The sequence below is a fragment of the Saccopteryx leptura genome, chromosome 11 (genome assembly GCF_036850995.1).
Source record: "Saccopteryx leptura isolate mSacLep1 chromosome 11, mSacLep1_pri_phased_curated, whole genome shotgun sequence".
NCBI classification, from domain to species: Eukaryota; Metazoa; Chordata; class Mammalia; order Chiroptera; family Emballonuridae; genus Saccopteryx; species Saccopteryx leptura.
In genome coordinates, this window is record NC_089513.1 from 63,463,110 (window position 1) to 63,490,927 (window position 27,818).

The 27,818-nt window shown below is 60.5% G+C and overlaps 1 protein-coding gene across 1 annotated transcript in view; it reads right to left on the reverse strand.

The window, feature by feature from the left end:
• Window positions 1-501: 501 nt before the first annotated feature.
• The window catches only part of PLXNA1 (plexin A1), a 56,861-nt gene continuing 29,544 nt past the window's right edge, over window positions 502-27,818 (reverse strand). The window contains exons 11-32 of the mRNA XM_066352684.1: window positions 26,449-26,545; window positions 26,185-26,378; window positions 25,931-26,082; window positions 25,738-25,858; window positions 25,260-25,396; window positions 23,932-24,099; window positions 21,936-22,029; window positions 21,537-21,776; window positions 21,274-21,417; window positions 20,729-20,963; window positions 18,094-18,236; window positions 16,330-16,586; window positions 15,946-16,012; window positions 7,450-7,596; window positions 7,190-7,349; window positions 6,228-6,331; window positions 5,813-5,909; window positions 5,304-5,494; window positions 4,998-5,167; window positions 3,559-3,771; window positions 3,331-3,481; window positions 502-1,560 (exon numbers count right to left, since the gene is read on the reverse strand). Coding sequence (XP_066208781.1) covers window positions 1,465-1,560; window positions 3,331-3,481; window positions 3,559-3,771; window positions 4,998-5,167; window positions 5,304-5,494; window positions 5,813-5,909; window positions 6,228-6,331; window positions 7,190-7,349; window positions 7,450-7,596; window positions 15,946-16,012; window positions 16,330-16,586; window positions 18,094-18,236; window positions 20,729-20,963; window positions 21,274-21,417; window positions 21,537-21,776; window positions 21,936-22,029; window positions 23,932-24,099; window positions 25,260-25,396; window positions 25,738-25,858; window positions 25,931-26,082; window positions 26,185-26,378; window positions 26,449-26,545 — 3,378 coding nt within the window. The 3' untranslated portion in view covers window positions 502-1,464. The remainder of the gene's footprint in view (window positions 1,561-3,330; window positions 3,482-3,558; window positions 3,772-4,997; window positions 5,168-5,303; window positions 5,495-5,812; window positions 5,910-6,227; window positions 6,332-7,189; window positions 7,350-7,449; window positions 7,597-15,945; window positions 16,013-16,329; window positions 16,587-18,093; window positions 18,237-20,728; window positions 20,964-21,273; window positions 21,418-21,536; window positions 21,777-21,935; window positions 22,030-23,931; window positions 24,100-25,259; window positions 25,397-25,737; window positions 25,859-25,930; window positions 26,083-26,184; window positions 26,379-26,448; window positions 26,546-27,818) is intronic.

Genomic DNA, 27,818 nt, shown 5'->3' on the forward strand with positions numbered 1-27,818 from the left:
CGCTAGCACAGTCATGCAGGAGTCAGCCCCTCGCCCTGGAGCTGGTGGGGGTGGGGGGTGCCGAGGGAAGGTCTCTGCTCTTTATATCAAAACAGAAAACAGGACGGACCGCAGGTCGAGGGGCGGAGGCCTCAAGTGTTCTGCTCAGGGAAACTGGCCACTTGCTTCACGCCCTCTTGGTATTGCTTTCCCACTGCCTTAATTTTCTTATTCTAAATTGTAAAACTTCTCCTCCTCCAGTCAGCTGTACAGGACCCCACTGGGGCTGGAGACCGAGGCCAGAGCCACGCACACACATATATACATATACATATATATAATAATGTACAGACTTTGTTTTAGTTAAAAAATTTGTTCTCTCTTGCTCACTGAGGACAGGGTGGACAGTCAACCACCAGGCCCTCTGGTCACTGTCCTGCTCCCAGCCAGGTCACACAGATGACCCCAGGGGCCCTGCCATGGTCCTGGCTGCCCAAGCAGAATGCAGCAGAGTTTGTTTCCCCCCCCAAAACAAAAACCAGTCCCCAGATGTCCCTTTGCAAACGCGTGAGGGGCCAGCACGCTGCTGCGCAGTCACAGGGCAGTGCTGGGTGGTGCTGTGCAGAGCAGGGGACGGAGATAGGGGAAGGGCGTGGCCCGGCTGTGCTGGGAGCTGGTCCAGGACGGTGCAGTGGAGGAATAAATAACAGAAATGTGCACTTGTGCCTGGAGCCAGGCCCAGTGGCTCCCAGAGGCAAGTCCTGAGGACACAAAGGGAGTCGCCAAGTCCCCCTGGAAGTCACTCGGGAGCTTGTGAGCACTGCCCCCTGCAGCACCTCCACAGGAGGGCTGGGGCCTCTCTCCAGACAGGGCCAGGCGAGGTGCTCCTGCCTCCGCCGCAGAGCACGCGGTGAATCGGAGGACGGTGCTGTGGTGCAGCGGCGACGAGGCTGGCAGGCGGCGGCAGCAGCCCAGACTGACTTCAGCTCCCCTTGGTCAAGCCTGGTGTTCGGCCCACAAGCCCGCCAGACAGGCCTCAGCCCTTAGACGCTGCCAGGGAGGCTGGGAAAGCCGACCCTCTCCCAGACCCTGGTCCTGGCCCCTCTCGGCCTTGCCGAGCTGGCCTCAAGGAGACAACCAGACTAGCACCCCCTCCCGGGGGCTCGGCCGTGCTCCCCAGGTCTTCAGCAGTCACCTGAGCCTCCCGAGAAGGCCTCCAGCCGCCCCCTCGGCCCCCCCTGCCCCGTGGCCAGCAGCTCTGGGCACGGAGAGTGCTGCAGGCACCATCTCACCCACACCAGTAATACCAGGACGCCCCTGCTGGGGTTCAGGGAGAGCTGGGAGGATGGCGGCCTGCACGCCCGCCCGAAGCACACAGGCCCTCCGCACGCACGGGAGAAGGCTGCCTCCAGGGACCTCCCGGCTTTGGAGGCCACCCCTGCAGGCCCTCTCACTGATCTCCCACTGGGAAGTGGCGGCGGCGGCTCAGCTGCTCAGGGCCATCGTGTCCACCACCTGCTCCAGCTTGCTGCGCAGCCGCTGCCGGCGAGCCTGCTCGTCCTTCTCCAGGGCCGTCAGGATCTGCAGGGAAAGCAGGGGGTCAGCAGGCCTGGCTGGGAGTGCTGCTCATGTGGGACCACTGCACGGAAGCCTGGAGGATCACAGACATCAGCAAGTGACATGGTGGGGCTGGCCGAGGCTCTGGAGCAAACACCTAAATCCGGCCCTTCCATTCTGAGCTGAGGGGCCTGGGTTTTGAGCCTGGACCTCCAGGACCCCAGGATGCAGACGAGTGTTCCTTCCCTCTGGTCACTATGCTTATCCTCAGCACCCCAAACACCAGTCCCAAACAGGGCTCTGGTCACAGCTAACCCCTCATGTCGCCGTGGAGTTCCCCGTGCCCAGCCACCCAGGGCACAGATGTGCCACCACCCCGTGGAAGCCCCTCTACACTGCAGCTCGGCCCGCTGACTCTAGCCCCTGGGAAGCAGGCGCACCTGAGCTCACATCCTTGGTTCCTGCTGGGGCGTCAGCCCTCTAGGAAGCAGCCATGCCGCCCTCTTCCTTCCACCCACTGCCCCAGTTTCTCTGTGTCCCTTTACAGTGGACCTGAGAGGGCCCCTCGGTCCCCTCCACCTTCCCTGACGAGCCCAAGGACGGCGGGCTGCAGTCCCGAATGCCCAGGCGGTGTGCCCGGTCACCTGGGATTTGCTGCTTGTCCTTCTCGGTCCCAAGACATCTGCCCAACCTCGCCCTGGACACCCAGTTCCTGCCACTTCTGAGTCTTGGCCTGTCCCCTTCCTGCTCTGATTTGTCTCCAGGGCCGTCTCCTCCAGTTTCAGCTGAGAGTCCTTCTGCTCACGACTGACCCACACACCCTTCCCCTGCAGCCTGCGTCTCTCCTGAGTCCCAGCTCCAATCCCCTGAAACTTAAATAAAAGTCCAAGGCAGACATCTTACACTTCCCCACCTCCTGCAACTCACTCCGCCTCAAGTCTGGAGTTGCACCCCAGAGCCAGTCTGCCCAGCAAGTCCTGGCCACCCCCACTCACAGCCCAGCCCTCAGGTAGTCCCCGCCTCCCTCTCCCCCCGGCCACTGGACAGCAGATCATGCTCTCTCTAAACCCTGATGGCCCGTCTCACTTCGGGAAAGCCCAAGTCCCTGAGGCCTGCATACCCAGGGCCAGGCCCCTCACCTGGGCCTGGCCTCCCTCCTCCCCTCCTCCCGACACGGCTCTGACTCAGCCGCACAGCCTCCAGAGCCCCACAGCCGGGCCCACCTGCCTCAGGGCCTTGGCAGTGGCTGGACCCATCCTGCCTTTCCGGCCCTGTGTGCCCGTCCAGCTCAGTCCACGAGTCAGTCCTCTCCCCTCGTCTCAGGGAGCCCCTGCTCTGTACAGCCTACGGCAGGGAGCCATGCCGAAGTCTCACGCCGGGTCAGCAGGAAAGATACTAGAGGAGAAGGGCCCTGGAGCTTGGTCCTAGAGATGCCCTCCCAGGCCACCCACCGTCACGGCCCTCAGAGACACTCGCTCACTATCCACGCTCTTCACCCTAGGGAGCCACTGCAATCTGCCCCCTGTGCCCCGCACTGTCCAGAAGTGTGCTCCCTGACCTGCTGTAGCCCAGCCTGACCACGGCCTGGAATCCCTGCCCCAGCAAGGGAGTGGCCAGGGGGCGAGCAGAGTAGAAAAGGCAGGCACCTGGTCAGCCCAGAGGCCCAAGCAGAAGGTGGGACTGGGGGTGGTTGGCAGAGGAGTCCGGAGGGAGCCCCACTTGGCAAGGCCCAGGGAAGCCCAGCAGGCTGGTGCGAAGCCGGGGGCTCTGCGCGAGGCCCGTGCTCTCGCTCACCTCGTCCCTGTACTTGTTGATGTAGGAATAGATCTCGTGCAAGGCGCTCATGCTGTTGAACTGGCTCAGGTGCAGCCGCGACTGCTCGGCCAAGTACGCACTCATGTCCTGGTCACTGATGGCAGGCATCTTGGCAATGTCAGCATAGTACCTGCAGGCAAACGACAGGCCGGCTTTGAGCTGGTGCCAGCGCTGGGCCCGTCTCCACCCACTCCACACGCGCTTCACCTCTCCACCCAGCTCTTGTAGTTGGGGATGTCCTTGGCGTAGAGCAGTTTGTTGGAAGGCGAGTCCTTGCCCAGCTTGTGCTCGGATGTGGAGCAGGAGTCCATGAAGGTCTGGGCCACCACTGATAGGCAGGCGTCCGTGATGCTGCTCTTATGGATGTCGAATACAAACTGTGGGTTCTTGATCACATTCACCCAGAAGCGCAGGGGCAGACTGCAGGCAGGCAGGCCAGGTACATGGTCAGACGGGGCCTCGGCGCCCTTTCCTGCCTGGCTCTGACCTTCACAGTGGCCGTGCATTTCCATGCAGATGGAGAAAAGGCCCAAAGTGGGGCGAGGACTCTCGGGAAGGGAAGGCTGACTCCTGCCACCCTGCTCCTGGAGGGCAGTCCTTACACCTGGGCACACGCTCTCACAGCACCTGCACACATCACAACCCTGCTCTGCCAGGCCGGGCACCAGGGGACACGTCCCCACAGATACTTGACCTTTGTGCCTATGTGCGCAAAATGCCACCTCTGAGATAGCCATCAAGTGGGCTACCCAACAGCCTCAAGTTACACGTGGCAAATTCAGATTCTCTGTTGCAGTAGTCACGTGCCAAACACTCAGCCACACATGGCTGACAGCCACCACTCTCTAGACAACACAGATCTAGAACATTCTGTCGCTGCAGAGAATTCTGGATGGTGCTGACCTAGTCGAAGCTGCCTTCCCTAGGAACCCCCTCAAGGCCCACAGGCAAGCGGGGGGCCTCGGGCTGTGTCCGGGTTCGGAAAGTGGCAGCACGTAGAGGCCAGCGTGCTGGGGGGGGATGAGACGACCAGGGTGTCAGGGAGGAAGAGGCCAGAGACACAGGAGCTTCTCTGAGGATGGGCCAAATGCTGCAGGGCACAAGGCCGGGCTCAGGGACACGAGGCCAGACTGGGTAGTAGCTAGCTGCTGGGTCGGGTGCTGGCTATCTGGGGGCGGCTGAGAGTCCCAAGTGCTTCCTGTCACTGCCACGGCCATCCTCACCACTGCCAACTGCCTCACGGGCCTGGCCCACATCCCTGTTTCTGACACAGAGCCCACACTCACAGCCATGAACACAGCCATGTGTGCCCAGGGATGCACACAGCACACGCAGGTGAACACAGACATGCACACACATGCACACACACGGCTCCCACACTAAAGCGGCTCCTCCGAGCTGGAGCAGAGGCCACGTCCCCACACAGAAAACGGGGGGCAGAGGACACCCCACAGATGGGTGATCAGGAAGGCCCCATGAAAAGGGGCTGACCACAGCAGGGAGACAGCAAACCCGGGCTGGCGTTTCCCCTCCCCCGTCAGAACAGCGCCCCAGAGGACGGGCTCCGGCAGCAGCCGGCCCCCACCTCGCCTGGCTGTGCCCCGGTGCCCCACCCGGCCCGCTGCCAAGCCCCGCCCCAAAGGTACCAGTTGCTCTTCCAGGTGTGGCGCACATCTGAGTCGTGTATCTGGTGCTGGTCAGCCTGCTCGTCCAGGAAGTCGAACATGTACTTGATGGCCAGTGGCAGGGCCGAGCCCCGGTGTGCTGTGCTAAAGATGGTTTCAAACAGGTCATCCACAAACTTCTGCAGCGTGCCCTGTAGGTAGGGGAAGGCCTCGAGTTCCAGGGCGCCACCGGAAGCCTCTCGTCCTCCTGGTAGCCAGGAGAGCTGGCGGTGCTGCCCCCATGTCCCCATGTCCCCATGTCCCCACTTCCAGCCCATCCAGGCCTACCTTGGTGGCCAGCAAACGTGTCAGGTAGATCTCTGAAACCATCTTGCTGCCACGGTCACCTTCCCGCTGGTCCAGGTGGTCATGGTTCTTCACCAGGTGCCACAGCTTGGTGCCACTCTCCAGATCAGGCGTGATCATGGGCGTGCGCGAGCGCAGGCTGTCGGGGCTGCTGGCTGTGCGCAGCATGCTCTCTGCGGGCAGCGGACGGTCAGTGGGCAGCCCTCTGCAGCCAGCACCCACCCTGCCCTGGCTCGGCCTGTTTCCACCTCTGGAAGCTGGGGTCCTCGGCCCGCCTCCCTGGGTAGTCGGGGACAGGTGATATGCTGTGTGTGGGTGTGTGCTGTCGGGGAAAGGGGCAGCCTCCAGACTGAGGAAAAGCCAAGTGTCTCAGTGACAGGCCATCATGGAGTTCCTTCCAGCCTCTGCACAGCCCTTCTGCAGAGGAACCCAGGGGAGGCACCCTATCCCGGCCAGTGAGCCCTGTCCACTGGCCCCACCTGACTCCTCACCATATCTGCTGAGGGACTTGGTGAAGGTGGATGAGTTAGAGATGTTGTAGGCAGATGTCTGCTTCGGCACCAGTGCCACTGAAGACCCATCTGTCACCTGTGGGCAGAGGGCCGGGAGACTCATGACTCACCACTGGGAGCCACGGTGACACCTCCAGCCCTTCCCGGGGCTGTGCCTGGAGGCCAGTAACTTCCCCACCACTCCGAGCCTCAGTTTCCCCACTGGTGCAACTCCAGGGCTTTTTGAACCAGAGGGGCCCAGGGTTGCATCTGGGAAGGTCGTTCATACCCGTTCCTTTCTGCCCAACATTCCTCGCCCACCCACAGCCAGGGGCCTGGACACCAGCTCCCGCGTTGCCCCGAAGCCCCGAGGGGAGGGGCTGGGCACGGCCGGGGAGGGAGGGTCCAGGGTCACCTGATAGTGAGCCAGAGTGTTCAGCCTCTTCCAGTCGTTGTCAATCTTGGTGGTGACATCCTCATCCTGCAAGATGATCCGCGCCATGCGGCCCTGGCGCCACTCTGAAGGAGAGAAACACAGAGGTGGGGCCACAGGCAGGGGCCTCTGCTGCCCCTTTTCTGGTCTGGCCTCTCAGCTGAGGAACAGGGTGTCCTCGGGGCACTCAGTGTAGGGCCTTGAACAGCAGAATGACAAAGGGACAGGCTTCCCGCTCCCTCCCTCCCTCTGAGCAGCCCCCACCTAGGCTCAGAGCAGGGGGCACACGCCCCACCGTTCACCATGCAGCTGCAGCTGTCCCACCCCAGGCAGCCTCTCCTCCACGTGACTCCCTGCCTCTGAGCTCTAGGAAGCTTTTCCAAATCCTCAGCCTGGCGTCTGAGTCCTAACGGTGGCCTCCTCACCTCTCCAGGCACACCTGCCATGGGACTCCCCACCCAGCCCCAGCCCTGCCCTCCTCTGGATCAGCGGGCACCACCACATGCCCAGCTCATGAGCTACCGCTCCGTGCCCCCAGCTCTGGGGGCCCACCTTCCTTCTAGGGTAAGTGGGAACCCCAACCCCTGACTTTCCCTAGTCAGGGTAGCCCTCTGAGTGTGCTCTCCTTGATCCCATCCTGCACATAACCTGCCCCAACCCTGGCCCACCCACATCCAGAGCCCAGCCGGATTACACCCCTTCCCTCAAGCCCTCCTCAGCACTCCTCCCATCCCCAGGGCCGCCAGCACCTTCTCCCAACGCCCAGTGCCTGGCCGGGAACAAGACGCTCTGCTTGGACTTCTCCAGCTGAGCCTGTTACCGAAGGCACCCAGACGGCCCCCGACACTGCCCCTCCCCTTGGGCTGCACACCTTGGCAGGCCCATCGCCCAGAACCCAGCACAGCCACATTACCAAACAGTGTGAGAGCCCCTCCGTGACTCACCCAGGTCCATGTCCCCCGCCTTGGGTCGCTGGGAGTAGGGCACGCCCTTGTACACAGCATCCAGCAGCTTCTCCTTGACCTGTGTCACTGTGTCGCAGTTCAGTCCCTTCACCGGCACCTCGGGTGCATTCTCGTTCTCAGGGTTCACACAGTTCAGGGTCTGGGGGCAAGGAGGGGTGCAGCATCAGCACCAACCTCGCAAGAGCAGGAGGTGGGAGAGTGCGGGGAGGGGCAGGGCAGGACCCTGGGCCTGCGCTCACCAGCATCTTGTAGTCAATCTGCTGCCGGATAAGCTTGTCCTCACTCAGGGAGTAGCGGGCCTCCCCCGTGATGGCGTCAATGGGGCCCTTCTCCATCTGCTGCTTGATGGCGCAGTACAGCATGAACAGCGGCTCCCCCGCGCACTCCTGCAGCAGCAGCAAGCGCGCCTGCCGTCAGGCTGCAGCCGGACCCGGGGTCTCCCACCCGAGCCCACTCGCTCCCACGCGCAGTCCTGCAGCAGCAGCAAGTGCGCCTGCCGTCAGGCTGCAGCTGGGACCCGGGGTCTCCCACCCGAGCCCACTCGCTCCCCCGCGCACTCCTGCAGCAGCAGCAAGTGCGCCTGCCGTCAGGCTGCCGCCGGGACCCGGGGTCTCCCACCCGAGCCCACTCGCTCCCACGCGCAGTCCTGCAGCAGCAGCAAGTGCGCCTGCCGTCAGGCTGCAGCTGGGACCCGGGGTCTCCCACCCGAGCCCACTTGCTCCCCCGCACACTCCTGCAGCAGCAGCAAGTGCGCCTGCCGTCAGGCTGCCGCCGGGACCCGGGGTCTCTCACAGGCTGCAGCCGGGACCCGGGGTCTTCCACCCGAGCCCACTCGCTCCCACGCGCACTCCTGCGGCAGCAGCAAGCGCGCCTGCCGTCAGGCTGCAGCCGGGACCTGGGGTCTTCCAACCGAGCCCACTCGCTCCCACGCGCACTCCTGCGGCAGCAGCAAGTGCGCCTGCCGTCAGGCTGCCGCCGGGACCCGGGGTCTCCCACAGGCTGCAGCCGGGACCCGGGGTCTCCCACCCGAGCCCACTCGCTCCCCCGCACACTCCTGCAGCAGCAGCAAGCGCGCCTGCCGTCAGGCTGCCGCCGGGACCCGGGGTCTCCCACAGGCTGCAGCCGGACCCGGGGTCTCCCACCCGAGCCCACTCGCTCCCCCATGCACTCCTGCGGCAGCAGCAAGTGTGCCTGCCCTCAGGCTGCAGCCGGGACCCGGGGTCTCCCACCCGAGCCCACTCGCTCCCACGCTCCCAGTGTTTCTGCACCACTCCCATGAGAGGGAAGGAGCAGCATGTCCCAAGTCTTTTCAGAAGGCAAGTAGAACCCGCGTCCCAGAGCCCGACTGTGCAAGAGAGCAAGTTAAACAACAGACCCTATGAACGTCCACGTGGAAATCCCAAGGTGACCTGAGCAAGGAGTTTCAGTAGTCTATCAGAGCATGACACCGCCGAGCGGGCTTAGCCAGGGAAGACTGAAGCCGGGACATCTCCCTGCTTGGGTCTCAGCAGCCCCCCTGCCCCGGCCCCCAGCTGATGCCCTGGCACCCCACTTACTGGAGCTCGAGATGCCAACACTGCTCTTCCAACAACCCAGTGTCCCACCTCAGGGCTGTGACACCTGTTGTCCCTACAGCCAGAAATCTCTCTCTCGGGTATTTACTGGTCTTTCTGAACTCAGCCCTATTTCTGTCCTCACAAAGGCTCTCCCGAGCACCAGACCAGAGCTATCGCCCTCCCACCGCCAGGCCACCACATCCTCGGGTTCTGCTGTCCTCTAAATGCCGCCTCCCAGCTGGAGTGGGAGCTGCCGGAGAGCCAGGGCCCCACGGGCTCTCCTACATCATATCCCGCAGCCCAGCAGGGGGCCTGCGCACGCGCCAGGCTCCAACACTGCCGGACAACAGAGCCAGGCGGGAAAAGAAGATGAGGCTCACGACTTACAGCAAAGTGGAGTAAGCCAACATCAGAGCTCACCCGTCCTGTCTGCCCCGGGATGCCCCACCTGCAGGTGCCACAGCTCAAGCGGCCAGACTTATTGTGGCCCCTGTACAGGTGAGACTGCACCTGAGTGTGGGCACAGGCTCCTTGGCCTGTGTCGTCTTGGCCACCTCATGGGAGTTCAGGAGTTCACACCTCAAGAAGGCAGAATACTAGCCTCCTTCCACCTCCTTCGTCACACCAACAGCAGCTGTCCCACAACCATGTGCTCTGGGCACCTTGTTAGCATCTGCAATAATTAAAGGAACAGCGCAAGCCTCTCCAACAACATGTCTGTCTCTGAAATTGTGATTTGCAAACTTGACTGGGTAGAGGAAGAATGGGTATACATCAGGATGCAGGGTCATCAGTCGCTGCCCTTCCTCCCGCAGCCGACCTGAAGAGAGAAGCTGGGGGCAGGCCAGGTGCTCGCCCGAGGGCGTTCCTGCTAGCGCCTTGCAACAGGGAAGGGAACACCTCTGAGTCGGAAGGAAGGGTTACTGGCCCAGTTACACAGTGAAGAAGGAGAAGCAGGAGTCTAACCCAGATCCATCGACCTCTACAGCACCTAGTCCTTAAATGCCAAGTGTCCTCCCAGAAAACACAGGCTGCAGGCTGTTTACTTTTGGCCCAGCCGGCAGGCCCCACAGTGCATGCTCGAACGACTCTTGCAAGACCTACATAGACGGGGCAAAGCAGCGATGAAAGAGCAAGAGGCCAGGCCCAGGAAGGCCCCGAACCCAAGGGCCTCGCTCACTCCCCACCTCTCAGGGCCTCAGTTTCCTGTACAGTGACGGAAAGAAGGTACCCTCAGATGCCTCCCAGCCCAGCTCTGGACAAGCGGAAACTGTCAATGAAATCTTCAAGTGAAAAGATAACACAAATACAGGCCATTCCATAAATGATGTTAGGACTGTGCTTCTCCTCTTCTGGGGGGGGGGGGGGGAGTCCTGTGAAACTCCTGCTTGCACTGTACACAGATAAAAATAATTTCTATGCACAACGCAGGAGGTGTAAACAGTGGAAACTCTTTATTAAAAAAAACACACCTCTATAAACTACTGAAAGAACCCTAAAAAAGCAGGTAAAGGATGAAAAAAGACATTCAAAGAAAAATAAAAGTGGCTGATCAAACAAAAAGATACCCAACTTGTTTTTTAAAAAGGCAATTAAAGCAAAAAGCTGGCAAATTTTCAGGCTGGCAAAGATGAACAAAGCTGGTAAAGCAGGTGTTAGTTAGCCAAGGCCTGGGTAAAATTCCCAAACACTGAATCGGTGCCACCTTTTCTTGCAAGACAACCGGGCAGCATACATTCCAGTAGGAAAGGAGCACATGTGATGGCCTGCAACCCCTGCTCTGGAGGTGCACGTACGCATTAGCGTGGCAGGCAGCCCACTGGACCAGCACACTGGCGGCGGTGCTGGTGGTGAGCGGAAACATCCAAGCTCTCCTAACACCTCTCAGCAGCCCGACAGTTAAAATGTGCAACACCCACACCACGGAGCACCATGCAACTGTTAACAAGAATGAGAAAATCACCTACATCCAGGCCTGCAAAGACGGCCCCAACACCCCCTCTGCCCGAGGCGGAGGAAGCATCGTGCAGTGTACAATGAATGGTACTGAAGTGGAAAAACCCTACAATGAAGAAGAGGTGCAATACTAGGATTTCTTCTTAATATCAAAAGCACACTCTATTTATAGATATTTGCCAGCTGTCAAAACACTGGTGGTCGTTACCTTTGGCCCAGCCGGCAGGCCCCACAGTGTGGGCTCGAATGACTCCAGAATCAGGGGGGGCTCAGGCCTTTACACTCATTCCTGCACAATTTACGTATGCTAAAATGAGCATGGGTTACTTTCCCAATTAGAGTTTTTGTCTGTTTGTTTTTAAAGACAGCAAAGAATAAAGGGGACCTGGGCTGTTTAAAAACAATTTGTGGCTCACTAAAAAGAAATGAGCTATTGAGCCACGAAAATACAGGGAAGAACTTGAAATGCACATTATTAAGCGAAAAAAAAACAGTCTGAAAGGCTACCTATCGCACGACTCTGGAAAAGGCAAACTGTGGAGGCAGCGAAGTAGCAGTGGCTGCGGGAAAACAGGTGCGACCCAGGGACCTTTAAGGGAGTGAAATGACTCTCTTAACACTGTGACGGTGGACATCTGTCACTAACGTTTGTCCAAACCCACAACACGTATAGCTCCAGAGGGAACCCTCACGGGCACTGTGATGTTACCCCAGCACAGGTCCCTGACTGTCGCCAACGCACGCGCTGGTGGAGGACCTATGGTGAAGAAGCTGCGAGAGGCACGAGACACACAGACATCCCGGCAACTTCGGCTCGGTTTTGCTATGAAACTAAAACTGCTCCAAAATATGAAGTCTATCAAATCAAACCATGGGCCAATGGATAAAAAAGTTGTATTATGAGGGGTTTATTTTTTTGTATCTATATATGGTATATGTTAACTAAACATTTTTGTGGTAATTATTTCATAACATATGTAAATAGAACCATCGTGGTGCATACCTTAAATTTATAAACGTCAATTATTTTTTTTATTATTTATTTATTTATTTCTTTTTCTTTTTCCAAGTAAGTGAAGGGGATATAGAGACTGACTCCTGCATGTGCCCTGACCAGAATCTATCCAGCAACCTCCATCTTGGGCCAATGCTCTGCCCATCTGGGCCCATGCTCCCAATCGAGCTATTTTTAGCACCTGAGACGGAGGCTCCATGGAGTCACCCTTAGTGCCCGGGGCTGACGTGCTCGAACTAATCGAGCCATGGCTGAGGGAGGGGAAGAGAGAGAGAGAGAGAGAGAGAGAGAGAGAGAATGGTGGGAGAGGAGTGAAGAAGCAGATTGCTTCTTCTGGTGTGCGCTAACCAGGAATCATATCTAGGACATCTACATGGTGGACCAATGTTCTACCACTGAGCAAACCAGCCAGGGCTATAATTATTTATTTATTTATTTGTATTTTTCTGCAGTGAGAAGCAGGTAGGCAGTACCGCATGTGCCTGACCGGGATCCACCCAGCATGCCCACTAGGGGGCGATGCTCTGCCCATCTGGAGCATTGCTGCATTGCAACCAGAGGCATTCTGGTGCCTGAGGTGGAGGCCATGGGGCCATCCTCAGCTCCCAGGCCAACTTTGCTCCAATGGAGCCTAGGCTGCAGGAGGGGAAGAGAGATATAGAGAAAGGAGCAGAGGAAGGGTGAAGAAGCAGATGGGCGCTATCCTGTGTGCCCTGGACAGGAATATAATTATTTCTTAATAAAACTGAAAAAAAAATTATACAGTGCAGTCGTCCCTCAGTACCAGTCATGGTTCCAGGACTGGGCTGATGCTCAAGTCCCTAATATAAAGTCACATAGTGTCTGCATATAACCTACAGACATTGCTCGTTTGCTTTAAATCATCATAGGTTACTTCTAACACATAATACAATTTAAATACTATGTAAATACCCTGGCTGGTCGGTTAAGTGGTAGAGCATTAGTGGTTTCAATTCCCAGTCAGGGCACACAGGAGAAGTGACCATCTGCTCTTCCGCCCCTCCCCATCCCCTTCTCTCCCTCTCTCTCTCTTTTCCCCTCCCGCAGCCATGGCTCAACTGGTTCGAGTGCACTAGGTCCGGGTGCTGAGGATGGCTCTGTGGAGCTGCCTCAGGTGCTAAAAACAGCTCAGCTGGAAACATGGTCCCAGATGGGCAGAGCATCGTCCCCCCCAGTGGGCTTGCAGGGTGAATCCCAGTTGGGGCACAGCAGGAGTCTGTCTCTCTATCTCCACACCTCCTCTCATTTAGAAAAAGAAAAATAAACAAATAAATAAATAAATGTTGTATAAACAGTTGTTACACTATATTGCTTAGGGAATAATGAAAAGAAAAAAGTCTATACATGTTCAGATCAGACACAACCATCATAGGCCTAACTACGGAGTAACATGTCAATCACAATATAACATCTTTTTTCCTGAATATTTTTTTTTGTGTGTGAGAGAGACAGAGAGAGGGACAGATAGGGACAGACAGACAAGAAGGGAGATGAGAAGCATCAATTCTTTGTTGCAGCACCTTAGTCGTTCACTGATTGCTTTTCATATTTGCCTTGACTGGGGGAGACCACAGTGGACCGAGTGACCCTTTGCTCAAGCCAGCGACCTTAGGCTCAAGCTGGTGAGCCTTGCTCAAACCAGATGAGCCCGTGCTCAAGCTGGCGACCCTGGGGTTTCACACCTGGGTCCTCTGCGCCCCAATCCAACGCTCTATCCACTGTGCCACTGCCTGGTCAGGCTCCTGAATATTTTTGATTAGGGGTTGGCTGCATCCAGGGATGTAGAAGCTGCAGATGCAGAGGACTGCTTACCTTGAAAAATCCCAAACAGGGTGTGGTACAAAAAAGACAGTGGCCAGCTCACGTGGACAGGAGCAGCCTGGGCCAGTCTCAGGCACCCCTCCTGCAGGGGGTGTGACCAGGCAACGTCAGCGTGGTCACCTCCACCGAATGGCCCTGGGCCCATCCCTCCTGCCCAGCATGCTTGCTCATCCGTATCGTGAGGGGCAAACTTTATCTGGGAATAGGGGAGGGCTCCGAGCAGAGCGACACACACCTGGCCCGGCTCGGCTTCCTCAGTGGAATCCCACTGGGGAAAATGAGGGTAGGCCAGTAAGCTGGGCCTGGAACTCCCCAAAACTCTGCCCTGCCTCCCTTTGTCCCTCCTTCCCGGTCCCTTGGCCAGGCCCGGTCTCCCTCTGCCTCCATCCGCTGCCCTAGCCAACCCTCCATGAAGAGGCCCTGCCCCTGAGCCCAGAGCACAGCTCTGACAGCAGTGCCCACTCAGGACTCTGCCTACGACACCCTGGCCAGGCCTGGTCTCCCTCTCCCTCCACCCACTGCCCTAGCCAACCCTCCATGAAGAGGCCCTGCCCCTGAGCGCAGAGCACAGCTCTGACAGCAGTGCCCACTCAGGACTCTGCCTACGACACCCTGGCCAGGCCCGGTCTCCCTCTGCCTCCATCCGCTGCCCTAGCCAACCCTCCATGAAGAGGCCCTGCCCCTGAGTGCAGAGCCCAGCTCTGACAGCAGTGCCCACTCAGGACTCTGCCTACGACACCCTGGCCTGGCCCCACTAGCCTGTCCTGGCCCCCAGCGTTACACACAGCACACACGCCACCCAGGTCCCCAGACTGCGCCTACCACGCCGAGTCCCCTCTCTGCCTGTGGACTCGGGAGCGCACAGGGGCCGATGCAGCTAAGAGCTCGACCCAGTGGTCCGTGTTCTCTCTAACCAGGGGTTTTCAACCTTCCTACACTGGGGACTGGTGAAACTAAAAGAATTATTTTGGGGACCACTAAGGCAGAAATCACCTTGAGCATATGCTTAAGATTGTTGGGTCTATAATCTTCATACAACATCAGGGTGGTTAACTCCCTTGTGAACCGGCGTGAAAGTTCCAGTGGACCGGTCCACAGACCAGCAGTTGAGAAACTCCGCTCTGAACCTTGCTTCTCCTGGCTTCCAGAGTGCAATTTCATGAGCATGTAAATATAGCACAGTCTCACAGAATTTTACAGGAAATGCACAAGTTTGCGTTACTGGCTCCCATCTCAGCATAACAAGAACCTAGGATTTACTGGCCACTCTCCACAGGCCCGGACTGTCCCAGGTGAGCCTTCCCCAGCCTGTCTCCCCTGCCCCGCACTGCAGCTCATGGTCGCCTCAGAGCTGTTGCTCTTTCTGCCTTCCTAACTCCTCCCCTTCCTTCCCTGCTCCAACCTCCCCCTCCCCCTGATGTCTGCCCCTTTCTCACATGTCCTGACTCCCATTTACCCCTCTCCCTAGCCAGGCAGAACTCTGCTCTGGGCCCGTCAGCCACAGCGACCTGAGCCCAGCAGCATTCTGCGTGGAGGGCTGCAGGGCCTCTTGGGCGTCCCCATTCATTAAGGAAAGGGCACAGAGGTCCGTGGCTATGAAGCAACCACGGGGATTTAGGCCACCAGGCTCCACTGCCCAACACGCAGTCCGTCCGCAGAGCGTCTACAGAGGTCGGAGAAATGAGGCAGAGGCATGCATGAATGCACCCGGGCTTGGACCGGGGGCCCCATCACTCTTACCATATAAGATCATGTCAAGCCTTCGGATTTCAAGGGAAAGCAAACCTCTCTCATTTCTAAGTGCAACCAGACAGGATCCACCTGACCCACGACTAGCCCGGAGCTGCAGTCTGCACCTTGGCTCCCGCCTGAGGACGGCCACAGGTCGGGGCCTGTGGGATTCTCCCTAGACGGGGGGTTTTCCCGAGCCTGAGCAGAGGCTTGTCTGCACAACTGCTTCCAAAACAAGAGCCAGCGGCAGCCCTCAGATGTCTCCCCCGGCTGGCTCAGTGCTGAGCTAGACACATGGAGGCATCCGCCAAGCTGTGCCCCTCACCCTCAGCTCCAGGCCATGGGCGCAGCACAGAGGCTGGGCCTGTCTCCAGCTCCAGCTCCTCCACCTGCTGGCCGCAGGGCCCGACAGCTCGCCTCGGAGCTGGGGCACCTCCTCCTGCCCCAGCAGCTGGGTGAGGCCTGGAGAGTCTCATGGAGCGTCAGGAAAGGGGCCAATGGGTGCATATCTTTGGGAGTCCACGCCGAGCCACTCTGGGCTGAAGCTGGGGCTGTTTATCGCTGGTCTCCTCTGCCCTCACATCCATTCATCTGTCCCCACACCCTCCTGACGGTCTCTCCTCCAGCCCACCTACCTTGAGGAATTTGTACAAAAGGAAGGTAAACCAGTTGGTCAGCATCTTCTCTGCCACTGACTCGGTCCTGCAGACAGACATGGGCCAAGGTGACATAACTCCCGCCGCCGGGCCCACCCCACATGCCCCGCCCCTTCCCACGGCACTAAAGATCAGGCTGAATGACACCCATGGGCACGGGGTGGCTAGGGAGCTGTAGGACAGACCCCAGCCCGTAACCCCAGAACAGAACTCTGAGCGTAACTCAGGCATGGCACTGATGGCCACAGGGTGGAGCCCACGCCGACACGCCCGGCCCCCACGGCCAGTATCTGACCAGAGGAGGCTGAAACGCCCCCCAGATCCACACGGTGGTGTCCCCAGGGCGAGCACCCGAGGGCTCACCGCCGCAGCAGCAGCTTGGGGTGGTTCTTGCTCTCCAGGTTCTTCTCAATGAGGTCAGACAAGAGCTGCTTGAGCACGCCCGTGGCGTACTCCATCTCGCCCTGCAGAGCCGTCATGATGAGCGAGGCCACGTTCCCACGGTCCCGCATGGAGAAGCTGCGCTGGGCCTCCAGCGTGCGGATGAAGGTCAGCAGGAAGTGCTTCTTGGTCAGCAGCTGCCCGAACAGTGTCAGTGATTTCTCCACATTGGCCTGCACCTGGGGAAGACAGGAGCTGCTCAAACCCACAGCAGAGAACGCAGCCCCGCCATGAGCAGGGAGGCCTCCTGGCCAGGGGCTGTCCAGGCCAGGCGTATGGGGCCGGGCAGGGCCAGAGAGCAGGCCTCACAGGCGGGTGACAGATCACCCTGACAGGTGTCCAGGCCTCAACTGTCCTCAGCAGAACAGACACAGGCCGGCTGCCTGAGAAGCCCACTGCAGGCAGAGAGCAGGCGTGCCGGCGTCAGTGACGGGTGCAGAAGGAAGGCCCCTGCGCCCTCTGTAGGAGTGGTACCTCCTGTGGCCCGCTCGACCAGCTCAGGAGCCCGACCCAGCAGCCCGCCTGCTGGGCTCCAGGAGTGCGTGTGCGTCCACAGGGTCACTCTGTTCTTGCCACAGCCGTCCACACAGAAACCACCCTCCCACTTCACAGAAGATGCCTGACGGGCAGGAAAGAGGCCGATCCAGGGCCACACAGCACGATGGCTCCAGGGCTCCTGTTCTCTCTCTCATCTGCACCAAGGCTTGTCAGGAAGGAGGTTTGCTACCAGGCTGTGCCAGAGACCACCGGTAACACCTGTCTCCTGGCCCACACACAGTAACAAGTCCCAGGTGGAACATGCAGTCACAGCAAGGCAGCAGCTGGGCCGACACAGCAGATGGCAATGCCAGGAGACCCAACAGGAGGAGGACGTGGAGCCCCCAATGTGGCAACAGTCCCAGGAATGCCCTGGGCCTAAGCCAGAGGGACAGGGAAACCCTGTCAGATTCAGTCTGGGGAGACGCCCCGCCAGTGGACCCGCACTGGGGAGCAGGCCCTCCGACACGTGAGCTGTGCAGAGACGGGCTGCCCTCAGCTAGAGGGAGAACAGAGCCAACTGCAGAGCCCTGGAGACTCCGGGCTGGACCCTGGGCTCCAGCCTGCCCTGGAGGCCTCTAGCCGATGTGCTGTACTGACAGCCTGGGACCTGCCAGCATCTTCAGAGAAAAGCTCGGCCCTCTGAGGGACTCGGTGCTGCCTCAGCCCCGGGCTCCCACACCAGACAGCCACAAGAATGCCAGCTGGCATGCACACTTCCCAGCAGATAGGCCAGGGCCCGACCCAGTGAGGTCCAGCACCCAGGAGGCCAGCCAGGTGATCTGTAAGGGGTATGAGGTGGACTAGAAGGCCCCACAAAATGGAGGTGACCCCAAGTAGCAAAGCCACAGGGGTGGTTTGGGGAAATGTGTCCCCCACCCCCCCCACGCCAGCCCTTCCTTCTCACTCCCCAGCTCCCCGCCCTGCAGGCTCAAGCCACACCTCAGGACCCTCAGCTGCCCTCCTTCTCGCTCCCCAGCTCCCCGCCCTGCAGGCTCGAGCCACGCCTCAGGACCCTCAGCTGCCCTCCTTCTCGCTCCCCAGCTCCCCGCCCTGCAGGCTCGAGCCACGCCTCAGGACCCTCAGCTGCCCTCCAGCACTCCAGGGGCCCCTCAGGCAGATGTGGGATGAGCCCGGCCAGCAGCCCACCTCCATCTCCTTGAGCACGGGGTGGTCCTCAATCCCAGGGAAGAGCACCCGCATGGCATATGTCCTGTAGTCAAGGAAGGGGATGCCAGCGCCGTCCAGGTCATTGGTCAGCTCATGGATGTCCGTCTGCAGCTCTGCAAAGGCTGTGGCCAGACCAGGTGTCAAGGCTGTGCCCCAAGCTCCCCCACCCACACAGGGCCAGGCTCGAACCCTGGCTCTCTCGCTCACTGGCTGGGCAGGCTTAGGAAACCACTGCACTTCCTGTGACTCAGTTTCCATAGTCCCAACACAGATAAAACCCCTTACCTCCCTAGGCTGTCACAGTATTAGCCAAGACAAGAGCAGAGAAGGTACCGGGCCAGGTGTAGGCCCTGAGGGGTCCCCAATCCTCACCCTGGGATTTGCGGGAATAGTAACTAGGGGTTCCAATGCTTCCACCACTTGAGGGGCTGCCCTGGCTCCCCTGGACTCAGCCACCTCGGGAGAGTAGGGGCATATCCAGGTGAGGGAGCCAATGGGTGGCAGAGGGGCAGAGGCGCCAGGACCCAGGCGCTGTGCAAGCCCCCGGCCTCCACACGGCCTGCCACCAGATACACAGCTCAGGCCAGCAGCCCTGTGCACGGCCCGCCCACCGCAGGCGGCTCTGCCTCCTCAGACACAAAGGCAGCAGGGCAGGCCCTCACAGAAGCTTCCAGAAGTGGGAGGTGCTGACCCTGCAGCAGCCCAGGGGGCGAGCTGTCATCAGGAGCCAGAGGAGTGCCTGGCGGCTCTGGGCAATGGTCGGCAGCTTTCACGGAGAGCCAGGCTTTCGTCTCTCCAGCGGCTGCTGGGCTCCTGCTTCTCTCTACCTGATGGCCCTGGAGTGCCCAGAGCCGCTGTCCCTGCAGGTGCTGCAGAGCAAGGCTTCGCGCACACCGCGTGCTGCAGTGCGGGTCCCTGCCTGCAAGACTGCCCTCCAGTCCCTGCACACCTGCCAGTGTCCCGGCAGGACTGCCCGTGGGCAGGCAGCATTGGCCGGGAACGAGGGAGCTCCTGGGACAGGCAGAGTACTCAGCAAACAGACAACCTGGTACCACTGGAGTTTTAACAACCTGATGCCACGAGGTCCTTATGCAGCGGTTCAAATCCGACCCTGCCACTTAGCTCCCCTTCCTCACTCAAAGCCAGGAATACTACTAGTGTCTGTCTTCCAGAACTGGGACCGTTCACTAATCAATATCTGCAAAATGCTCAAGGGTGCACCTCGGACCCCCAAAACACCCCGTAACTGTTATCATCAGCAGTGCCTCTCTGTTCTCCCCCACAGCAGCCCCAGACTCCTCAGATGAGGCTCAGAGACGTGAAGAGAGAGCCCAGGACCGTGAGTGGGTGGGGCTGCCCAGGCTGCCCTGTCGCTGGGGACTCGGCCCTGAGGCACCGTCCCATACTCAGTCGGGGACGCCAGCCACCAGGGGCCAAGGCTCCCTTCTGCTGCCTCGAGCCCACACGCGCGGGAGCTGAACCCAACCCGCCAGTGGCCACTGCAGCTCACGGCTCCAAGCCCCAGCCCCACCTCCCTGCTACCAGCACTCAGTCCCCCGGGCCAGCCAGCAGCAGTGCCCTCAGTTCTGGCACAGATGAGACGGGGCCTTGGGCAAACCGGACTCCCTGTGTCCCATCAGGCGGAGACCAGCAGCCCCTGGGATGCCCTCTGTTCCAGGCTGCTTACCCCAAGCCCACTGCTCGCCCACTTCTGCCATCTGTGGCCTCTGCTTGCAGAACCCATCCCACTCTCTAGACCACCTTCACCTGCCTTTGGGGTCCACCCACTTTCTGTCAAGGGCTTCAGGGGCACAGGCTTGCGGGGCATGTGACCAGGTGTGACATCAGGAATTGGCCGGAGTCGGGCACAGCGGGGAAACCGAGCTTGTCCACTGTGGCCATCCTGTCACCACAGGGAGAGAGGAGCTCCAAGGTGAAGGGACTCCTGACAGGCTCACACCCGAAGCCAGCATACCCTGCACTTTCCCTGCAGAAGCCAACCAGCGCTGGCTTCTGCCACTCACACCCCAGGGGTCACACACACGGGCCATCCTCAGAGGACGGGCCGCAGCCTGATCCCCTGAGAGGACTCTTCAAGGACAAAGGCCAGCCCCGGTCAGGGTCAGCCCAGGCCAAGGGGTAGAGAAAAGGCCCCACTCCTCAACACACGCCTGGCCACACGCCTAGAGGCACCACGCTGGTGCGGTGTGCACACGGCACTGCTTGCGAGTGTGCACACGGCACTGCTTGCAGGCTGCACAGGCCATCTGGGTCCGCAAAGCACCAGCAGCAGAGGCACCAGCAGGATGCCCATCCTACCCATAGGAACCGAGGCACAGAATGGTTACGCATCCATCCAGGTCCCAGCTGGGGCTCAGAGGCGGACTCTCTGGCTAACAGGTCTGTGTTGTAAGTAACACCCCACAGAAGCTGTGCCCGCCCGGCCCTGGGCCAGTCCGGCCTCTGCCTACCTTGCTGGGACCAAGGCCAGCACAGTGAGGCCTCGGGATGGTTGTTAACTGAGTGGAGGCAGCAAGTCTGATGGGCTCTGGGTCAGAGATAGCAGCGCCCCCCTAGGACCCCCATGTTGCCCGTGCCCACAGCCCCAACAGACCTTCCTTGCATTCAAGGGCCACACGGGACTCCAGGTTGTCCATCTGGAGCTGCAGCCGCTTGAGGGTGCGGTCAGCATCCCGTGACTTGCGCTTGTAGGCAATGAGCACGACCACGATGACCAGCAGCAGGAGGCCTCCACCCCCGCCGATGCCCACGATGGCAGGCAGGGTCAGCAGGCTGTCCGAGTACACTTGCAGCATGCCTGGCGAGAACTCGAAGCCACCAGCCCGAACCTGGGGATGGGGTGCAGGCTGCTCAGAAGGTGACATGCCCAATCAGAGCCTCCTGGCCTGGACTGCTCAGCAAGGAAGGACACACTGGGGACCCAGGAAGGTACCAGGCCCGCCAGGGGGCACACGGGCTGGGTGAGGGCCAGGTCGATACTCGCATTGGAGCTTGCCTCCCTCTGGGCAGGAGGCCAGTCTGGGGCTCAGTCACAGAGTTGGGGCTACTGGGTAGGACTGGGTCAGCAGATCAAAGGCAGGGAGGACTCAGCAGACCGGGGCCGAGGCCAAGGCACAGATCTCCTGACCATGGACGTACCGTGACCTTGTGCTGCCCCGTGAGGTTGGGTGACTCACAGAGCAGCTGCGTCTCCGACACAGTGAGGGCGCAGGGGGTGGAGCCAATGAGCACCGTGTAGTTGAGCCTCAAGTTGCCGGGCACCGGTGGCAGGAGGTTCCGGCCCTACGGCAGGAGATTCCGGCAGAAGGGAGTGAGCCAGAGCCTCATTGGCCCTGCTGCCTCGCCTGTACCCCCACCCGGCTGCCTCCCACATGCACCCCTGCCCACCGGCTGAGGCGCACCTTGAGGATGAGTGGGGAGCTGGGCTTCAGCTCCAGGAGGCCTGTGGGGCTTAGCGGCTCCAGTACGGGGTCGGGAAAATAGAGGAAGGAGGAGGAGTTGAGCACAAGCAGGGTGCGCACGTCGTCCATGACAAAGCCCAGCTCCTCGGGACGCTCTCCCAGCTCAGGCGGGCTACGGGTAGGGTTGTCCACCGATGGGGCCCGGCACACCATGGTGGTGTCGTTGTACACCAAGCAGCTCTGGGGACACAGGTGTGAGGATGCTGGACCAGCTGTTCTGCACACAGAGCCCGGTCCTGGCAGGGCCAAGGGGCTGCGGCCACATACACACACCCAGAGGCCAGGACTGGCTGGCTTCTCTGCCTGGGGCTGCATTGGGGGGGGGATGAAAGGACTCACGTTCTCCCTCTCGACACCTCCATACTTGGCCCGGATGCGGGGTTCTCGGATGGTGGCCAGGTTGGTGCCTGTGACTGTGAGGAGGGTCCCTCCACTAGAAGATGAGGGGGTGAGGTATCATTGAGCAAAGCTCCCTGACTTAGCCCAGCTCAGCTGGGGCCTGACACCCCACCCAGCTTCCCAGAAAACATAGACAGGTTACAATCTCTTAGCACCAGAACTCAGATTACAGCAACCACATCTTGGAGAGGACAGTGGTCCATCATCAGTCTTCATCCTGAGTGTGTGGCTCAGATAGCTTATCTTTGGGTTCTGGCTGGTTTTTTTTAAGAGTGCAGAACCAGAGCTTAGAGGGATTTCTGCTCAACTGATTTTCCAGGTTGCTCCATCTAGAGCAGAGGACTACACCAGGCTCCAACTCTGTGAGTCTACGCCCACCCACAGAGACAGACCGGGCAGCACAGGGAGGTCTGCCCACCTCTGCTCGGCTCTGAGTCAGGAAACCCACCCGAAATTCAGCTGGTTCCTCCAAACACACCACAGCCAGGTGGCGGGAGCACACAGAGGGAGAGGAGAGCCCCTAGGAGACCTGGGCAGCCTCGCACAGCCAGGTGGCGGGAGCACACAGAGGGAGAGCAGAACCCCGTAGGAGACCTGGGCAGCATTGCACAGCCAGGTGGCAGGAGCACACAGAGGGAGAGCAGAGCCCCGTACAAGACCTGGGCAGCCTCGCACAGCCAGGTGGCGGGAGCACACAGAGGGAGAGCAGAGCCCCATAGGAGACCTGGGCAGCCCCGCACAGCTCAGGTGGCGGGAGCACACAGAGGGAGAGGAGAGCCCCGTAGGAGACCTGGGCAGCATCGCACAGCTCAGGTGGCGGGAGCACACAGAGGGAGAGGAGAGCCCCGTAGGAGACCTGGGCAGCATCGCACAGCTCAGGTGGCGGGAGCACACAGAGGGAGAGGAGAGCCCCGTAGGAGACCTGGGCAGCATCACACAGCCAGGTGGCGGGAGCACACAGAGGGAGAGGGGAGCCCCGTAGGAGACCTGGGCAGCACCGCACAGCCAGGTGGCGGGAGCACACAGAGGGAGAGGGGAGCCCCGTAGGAGACCTGGGCAGCCTCGCACAGCTCAGGTGGCGGGAGCACACAGAGGGAGAGGGGAGCCCCGTAGGAGACCTGGGCAGCATTGCACAGCCAGGTGGCGGGAGCACACAGAGGGAGAGCAGAGCCCCGTAGGAGACCTGGGCAGCATCGCACAGCCAGGTGGCGGGAGCACACAGAGGGAGAGCAGAGCCCCGTAGGAGTCCTGGGCAGCATCACACAGCTCAGGTGGCGGGAGCACACAGAGGGAGAGCGGAGCCCCGTAGGAGAGCCCGTCCTGGGCAGCATCACACAGCTCAGGTGGCGGGAGCACACAGAGGGAGAGCAGAGCCCCGTAGGAGACCTGGGCAGCCCCGCACAGCTCAGGTGGCGGGAGCACACAGAGGGAGAGCGGAGCCCCGTAGGAGAGCCCGTCCTGGGCAGCACCACACAGCTCAGGTGGCGGGAGCACACAGAGGGAGAGCGGAGCCCCGTAGGAGAGCCCGTCCTGGGCAGCATCACACAGCCAGGTGGCGGGAGCACACAGAGGGAGAGCAGAGCCCCGTAGGAGACCGGGGCAGCCTCGCACAGCCAGGTGGCGGGAGCACACAGAGGGAGAGGGGAGCCCCGTAGGAGACCTGGGCAGCACCACACAGCCAGGTGGCGGGAGCACACAGAGGGAGAGGGGAGCCCCGTAGGAGAGCCCCGTAGGAGACCTGGGCAGCATTGCACAGCTCAGGTGGCGGGAGCACACAGAGGGAGAGGGGAGCCCCGTAGGAGAGCCCGTCCTGGGCAGCATTGCACAGCCAGGTGGCGGGAGCACACAGAGGGAGAGGGGAGCCCCGTAGGAGACCGGGGCAGCCTCGCACAGGGCGGAGGGAACAGCTGGGGCTCAGCGTGGCGGGCAGCCCCACCTGTTGATGCTCCACTCGGGGTCGATCTTCAGGATGGTGGGGTCCTCAGTGTAGTTGTACTTCACCTCGGGGTTGGTGAGCTGCGCGCGGTTGATATTGATGATGATGGGGGCGCTGCCAGGGTTCTGCCCAGGGGGTGTCAGGCACCGGATCTCCCGGGAATTCCTCCTGGAGGGAGCAGGTGGGACAGTGAGGACATGGGGCTGCAGCTCACCTCCCCGGTGGGCTAAGCTTCTAGGCTCCATCCCAAACAAGTGTGTGGGCAAGTCACTCCCCAGGCGTTACCTGCCCACTTATAAAACAGGGCCGACCAGTGCCTGCCTCCAGGTGATTGGTGACTGTCAAAGCCACTTTCCCATCAGCCCCTGAGGGGCCACATGCTTATCTGCCCACCTTGGGCCCTAGTCAGGCTCTCTCCTTCTGAACTGCCCTGCTTGGCATCTGAGGCCCTACCCGACTGACCCCCCAGCTGAGGAGCAATCCTGACTGCCTCACTCACTCTCCAGGTTACCAGTCATGACCGTGCCTGACCTTGAAGAACCCAGCCTAGGCAGGCACCGCGAGCAGGCCAGTTGGGTAGGAAGGGAGCTCAAGGGGGCCTCAGGGGGGCCGTGCAGCAGCCCAGAGCCTGGGGGACCCTGACCTTCCCACCTACTGTGTGCTGCCTCCACGCAGCCTGTGGCTTCCGGTGCCAGGAGGGGCAGAGTGCCAAACGTGAGGCTAAGCCTGGGCCGGGACCACGTGTAGGCAGAAGGAGCTGGACAGAGCAGGGGAGCTGGGCCACCCCTGGGAAGGCCACTAGCCACTGCCTGCACCTGGGTCCCCCTCCTCAGCTCTTCCTCCACAGCTGGGAGGCCTGCAGCCACCAGGCCTGTGAGCGCAGCAAGGCTGCAAACACCAGTAATTAGTCTGATAATGGATAATTACCACAGGAAAATATTTAAAGGGCCGCTCCATTATCAACCCTAATCTAAAATTATCCACTTCAAGCCTCAGGGCTTTTGTTAGCATTCTTTTCTTTAAATTTTTTTTTACAATTACTTATTATATTCCCAAGGGATCCCTCAACCCCAGGACAGGGTGATTAGGCCTACACCTTGGGCCCAGGCCCTCACCACCTGCCAGCCCTGCCCATCTGTCCTTCCCACCTTGAGGTAGGCTGTCTCTCACCACCGGTTTCCATAGTGATCACGCTGGCCAGGCTCTCCATGTTCCCCCGTTTCCCAGGCAACAGAGGGGGACATGCAGCCATATGAACCAACCACTAAGGGGAAAGTGGGCCAACCCCAACCCCAAGCCCATCCACACCCCCATCCACACCCCCTTACCAGGAGAAAGAGCAGGGCCGGCCGCCAACAGACACGGACACGTCACTGCCTGCATTTAGGTGGCTGCCCTCGATGCCAATCCAGGTGCCCCCTGAAAGAGGCCCCCGAGCAGGGCTCACACGATAGAAGGTCGGAGTCTGCGGGAAGAAGGAACTCGCAGGAGCACCAGGACACTTATCCCTCGGCCCCGAGGCCCGCTTGCACCTCCAGCCTTGCCCAGGCCCTGTGCTCCTGGGCTCTCAGACAGCCCCTAGGCAGGGCTCCGAGTGCACAGCAGAGCCTGCAGTCATGCCCCAGAGCCGAGGAGAGGAGGTAGCGACCAGGAGTTAAGATGTTGCTGCATGAGGGGGCGCACACAGGATAAAGAGCCCCTCTCTTGAGGTGGCCTTTGGGCTGGGCCAGCTCCTGCAGAGAGAGCTTCGCAGCCCCTGAGGCCTCATGAGAGGAGAGGGATCTGGGCTGGGCGGGCGGGGCTTACCACAAAGGTGAAGCGCTTGGGCGACAGAGCCCGGAAGTGGGGGGAGCAGTCCCGCACACACACCTCCACCAGGGCGTCGTGGGCCCGCACCGTGCTGGCGTTCCCGATCTCACAGACAATCCTGCGGGACACCAGGGGTGTCAGCAGGCTGTGGGTCCCGCCTGGTGAGCCCCCCGCCCCGGGCGGCACTTACTGCTCAGCACTGATGTACTCGCTCTCCACGGGGCTGCACAGCACCTTGCCCACGCGCACGCCCAGCCGCACGTCCTCGAAGCGCAGGCCCAGGTTCTCGCCCGTGATTGTGAGCCTCGTGCCTCCTTGCCGTGGGCCGGTCTCTGGGAACAGCTGTGGGGGGACAGGGGCTGGGAGGCCAGCCAGGGCTGCCCAGGGAAGGCGGCTGGGCGGGAAGAGCTCCACCCCCCTCAGTGGCCCAGGAGGCCCACCTACCTTGAGGATCTTGGGGTCGGTGCAGCGGCTGCTGCCATGGCGGGCGTGCATCCAGGCAGTGGGCGAGTCAGCGGGGCAGTGCGGGCGCAGGGAGCAGCGCCGCTCGGCCACGCACCAGCCACACTCGAAGCGAGGGTCGGCCTTGAGGCAGAGGCCGCAGCTCTCTCGCAGGGCTGGGCACTTGTAGAGGTGGGCTGCAGGGGGAAACGTGGTCAGCTCAGTCCGGCCACAGCCCCGCCCCCGGGGGCCACCCACAGGGCTCACCCTGGATGTTCTGAGGGTTATCGATGATGAAGTTGCCGTTCCACACAACCGACAGGTTCACAGGCAGGTCGCTGATGTCATTGCCCTCGTAAGAATACTGCGGGCAGCATGCAGAGCAGTCAGGCCAGCACCCCGGGGCCCAGGTTCGGGCCCGCGTCCCTCTCCTGGCCCTCTCCGAGACTGGATGCTGGCCGGGAGCTGGGCGCGGCAGGGTGTGGGGGCTCTGCCTATTCAGACTGGTGTTTCCAATCTAGAGCTGGGTACCCAACAGAAGCATCTGCGCACCAGCCAACCTGGGGCGCTGAGCCTCCTGCCAAGCCCAGCTCACCCTCCAAGCCCCAACCCCAGGTCTTCCTTCCTGGTGGCCATGGTCCCTGCCCTCCAGCCAAGCCTCTGTCCTCAGCAGCACCTGAGGCACACCCTCCAGGCGGACCTCCCTACCCCTCTACTACTCCTGGAGTCAGGCACCCAGGGATGCCTGGCAGGAATGCTTTGTGAATCTCCATTTCTTCTTTTTTTTTGACAGAGACAGAGTCAGAGGAACAGATAGGGACACACAGATAGGAAAGGAGAGAAATGAGAAGCATCAATTCTTTGCTGCAGTCCCTTAGTTGTTCATTGATTGCGTTCTCATATGTGCCTTGACCGGGGGGCTACAGCAGAGCAAGTGACCCCTTGCTCAAGCCAGCGACCTTGGGCTCAAGCCAGCAACCTTGGGGTTTCAAACCTGGGTCCTCTGCGTCCCAGTCCGACACTCCATCCACTGCGCCACCGCCTGGTCAGGCTGAATCTCCATTTCTATGTGTGCCAAACATGCTCAGTAATCCCTACGTTGGGACTGCCTTGAGTTGCAAGCTGTGTGGCCCTGTGTCCTGGGCATAGGGGCGCAAAAAGCTCTATCAGGTGAGACCCGACCCTGTCTGCCCCCAGGATCTGCAAGAGCCCAGGCCCAGCACTTCCGGCCCAGCCCACTCTCTGTAGCTGAGGTCCTGCACTCCGTCCCAGGGCAGATCACCACCATTCTATCTGCAGAAGCCTATCACGTTTCCAGATACTCCGTTTCCCTTTACAAATGGCTGTAGTCACGATCAACATGGGCCCGGTGAGAGGGGAGAGCCAGAGGGGAGGGGACGAGGAGTGCAGGGGAAGAGGTGACAGAGCTGCGGGATGGGGCAGCCACAGGGAAATAACAGACACACAGACAGAAAGGAGAGGGGGGACACAGCCGGGCCAGGGAGCCATGGAGACGCAGGTGAAGGTGTGGCCAGCGAGGTCAGTGATACAGCGAGGAGGAGAGAAGTGACAGGACAGGCAGAAGGGTACAAGGAACTCAAGCGCCACTCAGTTGGCTGACCTGCCTCCAGGAGCCT